This window comes from Paracoccidioides brasiliensis, assembly GCF_000150735.1.
Source record: "Paracoccidioides brasiliensis Pb18 unplaced genomic scaffold supercont2.1, whole genome shotgun sequence".
NCBI lineage: Eukaryota > Fungi > Ascomycota > Eurotiomycetes > Onygenales > Ajellomycetaceae > Paracoccidioides > Paracoccidioides brasiliensis.
Window position 1 is genome coordinate 3,427,964 of NW_011371358.1, and position 7,475 is coordinate 3,435,438.

At 47.6% G+C, this 7,475-nt stretch overlaps 1 protein-coding gene across 1 annotated transcript; it reads left to right on the top strand.

Annotated features, from left to right (window-relative positions):
• Positions 1 to 1,087: 1,087 nt before the first annotated feature.
• On the top strand, positions 1,088 to 5,964 carry PADG_01028 (uncharacterized protein; the record flags this gene model as incomplete). The annotated part of the gene is made up of 3 exons (XM_010758280.1): positions 1,088 to 1,441; positions 1,524 to 3,203; positions 3,262 to 5,964. 3 exons carry the CDS (start codon positions 1,088 to 1,090, stop codon positions 5,962 to 5,964), a joined length of 4,737 nt encoding a protein of 1,578 aa, XP_010756582.1.
• Between the last annotated feature and the right edge of the window lie 1,511 nt (positions 5,965 to 7,475).

Genomic DNA, 7,475 nt, shown 5'->3' on the forward strand with positions numbered 1-7,475 from the left:
CCCCCCCCCCCCCAAATACATAACAAGCTGGCGTTTTGTCTACATACTACATTTTCGATTGTTTATATTTAGCGCATTTTATTTTTTTGATTGGCTTAAAACATCATCCTGGCGAGTATTGAACAGCGTTGGTGCGTCCTGGGGGTACTGGGAATGATATCTTATCTTCTTGAGTCTTGTTCTTCAATGTAGCTCTTCCCCCTCTCAGCTGGAAAGCATGGGGATTTGTTTATATCTTCTCTGTCCTTTGGATCAAATGCGGCGTGAGTGACGGGAGGGATGTTATTCATTAGTAGGATAGATACCCTGATACATTAACTTGCTGGTCTATTTCTGATAATTTTGCCCCCTCACCTGGTTTGCAGGAACAAATCTCCCCTTCTCTTACTCCTTTTCCAGTGAGTTAGATTTCGTAGACTCCGCAGGAATGGATCATGTCATGGGAGTTTACATCCAACTTGGAACAAAATGTCCATCAACCCGTGACCAATGGGGGATTGAGAAAGATGAAAATATCATCCAGACTTTGTTGCTGTTTCAATCGAAAACACCTAATCCAAGGTATCGAATCGACATTTCTGCAGAGGAATAAAGTTCTTTACAAGAGTAGGGGATGTCCCCTTGTCACGTGTCTCTTTTCATACTTGCACCGACCCGATCAAAAATACGACTCGTAACTTACCAACTCGTAACTGCTGTCAGGCTGGGTATTACCGAGGGGCACACGTGACCGCTGCGGTACCTTGGTTTAACCCAGACGCGTCTGCTCCGAGTCGCGCCAACAGAGAAAAGAATTTCAACTCTGAATAGCAAAATCCTCCACAGAGGCTGTCAGGGGAGCCACCTGGCAATTGTCGAATCCATTGCTGTCATAATTGCCTCTAGCAAGCCTTGACAAGCCCTCACCAGGCCCTTGTCCTACCCTGTCACCTCATCTATACATTGCTACGTGAAACGATTGCCAACTCTCACCGTAGTAGTTTAGTTATCTCGTACACCAACAAGAGCCCATGGTCATCTAATACAACAAAAGCCCACTCCACCCCACCCCACCCCACCCAAACCCGCTCCATTCACTCAAACAACAATGCCTTTGCGCACTCGACATTCTCAAGCCGGTACGACTGAAATCGCCGAACCAGATGAGGAACCGAGCGGCCTCCGCCGCCTGAAGTTCAAGCAGCCACTATCATGGCGGGCCGGTCGAGCGATTACCGTTGCAGACCTGCTGGAGAGACTAGAGTCGCTTGCGCTTGAGCTACGGCAGCTAGATCAGGAAGAGACGGATAAGGATTCGCTGAGGAAGGTTTCACAGGAGCTGGCGAGCCTGCATTTGCTGGGTCATAGGGATAGGGGCGTGCGGGCGTGGACTGCATGCTGTGTCGTGGATATTTTGCGTCTGTGCGCACCGAATGCGCCGTTTACGGGGAATCAGCTGAAGGTATGGAGGATATGGGTTTGGGGGGTATTGTCAGATGATGTGTTTGTGGAGCAAGTGCTAATAATATTGATTATTGTGACAGGATATATTTACGACAATTGTCACATCGATAATTCCCGCCCTCGCTGACCCATCGAATGCCTACAATGAACAACATGTATACGTTCTTTCGTCCCTCGCAGATGTCAAGAGCATCGTCCTTCTGACAGACCTGGATGCTCCCGACACTCTGATTCTCCCTCTCTTTTCATCGTGCTTCGATATCGTGTCAGGTTCATCGAAGTCTTCGACGGGCGAGGAACTAGCAAAAAACGTGGAATATGATATGACACGACTGCTTGTTCCTATTATCGATGAATCTTCTGTCCTTGCACCGGAAATCATCGACGTTATCATTGCGCAATTTCTGCGCGTCGATCCCCGGATCGTAGAGAATCCAAGCGGTAGCAAAAGCAAGAAGAATGGGGCGCCTCTCGATGCAAAACAAGGAACGTTGCTCCTGAAAGAATATCCTCCCGCCTACAACATGGCCAAGGCCATATGCAACGCTTGTCCCGACAAGATGACCAGCTACGTCAGCCAGTATTTCAACAACGTGATTATTGATGCCTCAGGTCCTCCAGGGATGAATGGGCTTTCAAAAAACTCATCCCATCGTCGCCCAAGCATTGATGATTCAGATGACGAGTCTGAAAATATCAAAGAACTAAGCAAAGCCCACCGGCTTATACGAGAGGTCTGGCGTGCCTCTCCGGATGTGCTGCAAAATGTGATTCCGCAGCTTGAGGCGGAACTGTCTGCTGAATCTGTATCACTACGACTCCTGGCTACGCAAACAATCGGCGACGTTGTTGCTGGAATTGGCGTCGCGGGTCCTCCGACACCGCCGTCTATGGACCCGGATGCTTACCCGCCCGCAAAGTTGACTGACCATTCAGAGACGCAGCCAAACGCGTTACTTACGCCGCTCTCCCCCAAGCCATTTTCACAGGCCCATTCTACTGCATACCAAAGTTTTCTCAGTCGACGTCAAGATAAATCTGCATCTGTACGGGCTGCCTGGGTTACGGGAATTGGTCGAATCTTACTTACGGCAGCCGGGGGTTCTGGGTTGAGCACCAACGAAGAACAAGATCTCGTTCAGAGCCTTGCGAAATTACTTGGAGATGCTGATGAAAAGGTCAGAACTGCCGCAGTGGACGTCATTGGAATGTTTGGCTTCTCAGACGCTGTAAAGAAACTTGGCATCGACGGTGGAATCTCTGATAAGGGATCCCTGTTTTCAATTCTGGCCGAGCGCGTTAAGGATCGAAAACAAACTGTCCGTGAGAAGGCAATGACTACTCTCGCACGTTTGTGGGGGGTTGCATCTGGGGAAATTGAGGAGAACAATAAGCAAGTGGTGATGATCCTAAAGGATATTCCCTCCAGAATATTCGACGCTTATTACACAAATAATCTTGACGTTCATGCTCTTCTCGACCATGTTATATTTGAGCTACTTCTACCACTGAATTATCCTCCTCTGAAGTCAAAAGCTTTAAAGGGGGATTCGAGCCAGTTACGAAAATTGAAAAACGCAACTCATGAGGGCGAGGGTAACACCGAAATCGATATTGAAATGATACGCGTCCGGCGAATTCTTACACTGGTTAAGGGACTCGATGAGCGGGCGAAGAAAGTGTTTTTCGCGCTACAAGGCCGTCAACTGACCATGAGAAAGTTTATGACTTTCTATTTGGCGGCCTGTGAGGAATACAACGTGAGTCTAAAATGCGCGCTCCCCAAGGGATGAAATGACTACTAACCATTTCCTCCAGGGTGGCGTAATGGATGACGACGAGGAAGTTACGAAAGCGAAATTAACCAAAGTCATCGATAACTTGGCCAAAACGCTTCCAGACCACTCCAAAGCTTCAGCGGATCTCTGGAAATTTGCAAAAATGCATGACAGACGGAATTACCAGCTTATTCGTTTTGCCATGGCTGCCGTCAGTGACTTCCGGACAGTTTCCAAGGCCATCAGGGAAATGTCTAAGCGGATCCAAGGAAACACATCTGCTCCTGCTAGTTTGCTTGAGACGTTGACTTCTTTGGTCTATCGAAGTAGTTCTTTGATTTTCAATCGGAGCCATATTCCTGCGATTATGGATTTATCTAGGAATGACGACCTCGGACTAGGAAATGCAGCACATGAGATGTTGAAAGAAACTTCATCTCAGAACCCAGAGGTTCTCGAAGCACACGTCCAGGATATGTGTAAAGACCTGGAAGCTCATGCCCCAAGCGCAAAGCAATCCGACGAGGCTGGCGTGGAGGAGATATTGAAAGCATGCGCTGGGTTCGCGAAAAAATTGCCCGCCAAAATTCCCACAGAGCGGAAATTTTTAGTAGCTCTTACCAATTACGCGCTGTACAGCTCGTCACCCAAGGCCGCGAAACATGCCGTCTCGATAATGATGGCCACATCGGATAAGAAGCAAATGTATGCCAAAGAACTTATAAGAAAGTCTGTTCAGAACTGTACACATCAGTCGCCACACTTTCTTACGAAACTTGCGACGATATCCCAAATAAATCTCCTCGCGCCCGAGGTTGCTGATGACGAGGGCGAAGCCATTATCTCCATCGCGACGAATGATATTTTACTAAATAACCGTTCACCACAACCGTCCGCTGGATATGCATGGTCTGATGATGTCGACGAGGAAACATCCGCCAAAGAATGGGCCTTGCGGATACTTGTGAACAGAGTACGTGCCAAGCAAAGCACAGAAGACGAACAGACTTTCCGTTCTTATGCCGAACCCGTTTACAAAATTCTCAATACTCTCGTTGCCAACCACGGCGAATTGTCTAAGAAACAAGATTCGCCGGCAGCGCAAAAGTCAAGACTTCGACTACTCGCTGCAAAACTTATCATCAAGCTTAGTAGTGCCCACGCACTGTGCGAGAAACTGCTCACTCCGGCCGATTTTAACGTGGTGGCCTTGGTGGCGCAGGATGAATCGGAACCCGTCAGGGCCGGCTTCATTGGACAACTGAAGAGTAAACTTACGCAAGTGACGAACTTGGGTACAAGATGGTATACAGTCGCTTTTTTACTCGCCTTTGAGCCAAATAGAAATTTGAAGGATAGTACACTTACCTGGCTGCGATCGCGAACCAACTTCTTTACCCGCCCATCGCAGAGCAACGACAGGGGGCCGGAGCAGCAGACGGTCATGGAGTCATTGGCTGCTCGCCTCCTTTCGCTCCTAGCATATCATCCCGACTACCCTCCAGAATCCTCTGACGAGGCTACGAAAGTAGACGATCTAGCTGATTTTGCCAGGTACATACTTTTCTACCTTTCCGCAGTCGCCAACGAAAACAACCTCTCCCTCATTTTCCACGTCATGCAGCGAGTCAAACAGGTTCGAGATGCCATCACCAATTCAGAATCCATATCGAACCGCCTCTATACCCTATCAGACCTCGCCCAAGCAACCACCCGTCGCTTCGCAGAATTATATTCCCAACAACACAAAATTGGCGGCAGCGGAGGCAGCGGGGCAACTAACATTCTCCAAACTTATCCGGGCAAAATGCGACTGCCCAGCTCGCTTTTCACAACCATACCCATCCACATAGAAGCGTTGGCTATCGCAGAGAAGAATTATCTGCCAGAAGAAGTCGACGACAAACTTGATCGTATTGTCCGGTCGTTCATGAAGCCACGGAGCCAATCGTACTCTCAGGCGCAGAATCTCTCGAAGAAACGAAAGGTATATTCGTCGTCTACGGCTAAGGGTGACGGGAGCGCTAATTCTACAAGCAATTCGCATAAAAAGGTTCGTAGAGCTAATAAGATCAAATCTCTTACCATTCGGAAGTATGCAATGGCGGAATCAGGAGTGAAGACTGCCAAACGGAGGAAGACGGGTGATGAAGATGATTGGGATGGCGGGGGTGACATTAGTGGCAGCAAAACGGGAGGCGAGACTTCGTTGAGCGCGCGTCGCAGGAGTGGTCGGGGGGCTAAGGCTGGTGTTTCCTATGTTGAGGGGAATAGTGATGAGGATGATTTGGAGATGATGGAGGGAGAGGAGGAGGAAGAGGAAGAAAACGGCGATGAATCCGACGGGGATGGGGATGGGGGAAACCCATCATCTGAACCGGAAGACGTAGAAGAGGATGAGGAAGGGGATGTCAAAGAGGCTACCCCTGCCTCTACCCCTGACGTCAGTGACAGTGATGACGATGATGGCGATAACGAAGACAAAATGATGGAAGACGCGAATAAATCTTCACCCCTGTCCCCGTCAACATCTAAGCAAACGTCCAATAGGAAACAACAGGTTCCCAAGTCTTTGCCCTTTGCTAGTACGAGGGGCAGAGGCAGAGGTAGGGGCCGCCCTCCTGGCAAGAGACAGTCAAATACCGCGGAGACGGGGATGGAGTCACCAGAACAGGAGCAGAAACAAGCCAGTGCCGGCGCCACTGTCGGGCCAACGAGAAGATCGAGCCGCAGAGCACGTTGACGTTACATTATGTTGTCGATCTTTGTAATTGACCTGTATGATTGATCGATACCATGTTGTTTCTTTTTATTCCTTTTTTTGTCCGCTTTTTATCTGCTTATTCCCCTCCCACTTTAATAATTATGTTTGAGGGTACGATTTGATATAGGTGGTTTTACAGTGAGATGTTTAATATGTTCTTGTTGCTGATAGGCTAAATGACGAATGTTTGAAATGTTTATAGGATGGATGGTGGTTCTTTTTGCGTTTCATCTTCGTAAATTTGTTCATATCAAATTTTATTACGGTTGACTTCAATCTTTCGGAAATTATTTTTAATGTACTGCTCTTCCCCGTTTCCCAGTAGCTGCCAACTAGTGAAGAGGATGTCGTGTTTGATTTATCAGAGGCTGTCTACAGCACCGAGTAAAATCGAGCGGGAGGTATAGGGAGCAGATTGATAAGTTTACGCCGTCGTGGAGGGAGTTTGAAGGGAAGTTTGAATCGGGTTTCTAGTGTCTGCTTTTTACTTTCTATTCTTTTAACTCCTTATGAGCTGGGGGTCACTGAACTATGCATATGAGACGACCATGAAATAGCAATTCTATCAATTTTGAAATTTTGGGTTTTTGAAGTTTTCAACTTATTGCATTGGATTTAATTTTAATTTACCTGTTTTATCTGTTTTATGGAATCTGGTTAGGAATTAATTAAATTCTCAGTGGCAGAAAGCTGGTAGGGTTAGGGGGGGGGGGGGGGGGGGAATTGGTAAATAACTACCTATGAGAAAGAGTTATATTCATTTCTGTGACAAGTTCTGTGGGACTGGAGTCATCAGAATATCAAAGAAGAGTAAGGCGCAGGAAGAATGGTGAAACTATCCATATCTCTCACATGTACAGATAAAAAGTTAACTAAATAGACACTGAAGTACAGAGTGAAGTCAATCAGAAGATGAAATCCCACGCCCAACCATGCAAGAAGAGAACAAAGGCCAAAGAACCATCCATTGACAAAAGAATGAATTGACTAAAATGGAAAAAAAAAGAAGGGACCAGGGCTCAAAAAGCTACATAGAAACTGACAGAGAAGAAAACAAAATGCCTGGGCTACTCCATACAACAATAACATGAGGAAAAGCCCCTGTCACAAAGGGGCCTCCTGTAGGTTGGCGAGGGGAGGGAGGGTTATATAAAGATTCTGAACTTCGTACACGCCAACCTCCCTGATCGCAAAAAAAAAAAAAAAAAAAAAAAAACGTGCCAAGCAAAAATACAAGGGGTAAAGATGATAAACGCTCTATGTCCAATTTACCCCCAATTAAAATACCGGCCGTTGAATCAAAGAACATACGAGGTACTCTCATCGCCAGTAGCAGCCTTGGTCGTAGCAGCAGGAGTAGCAGAGGCACTCTCCCCATCGCCAGCGCCAGCACCCTCTCACCACCCTCCTTCACTTCCCTCTTCTCCTCACACGTCTTCGAACCATCAGTGCCCGCCCCAGAACTGCCCCCCTCCGCCCCCGCCGACTTC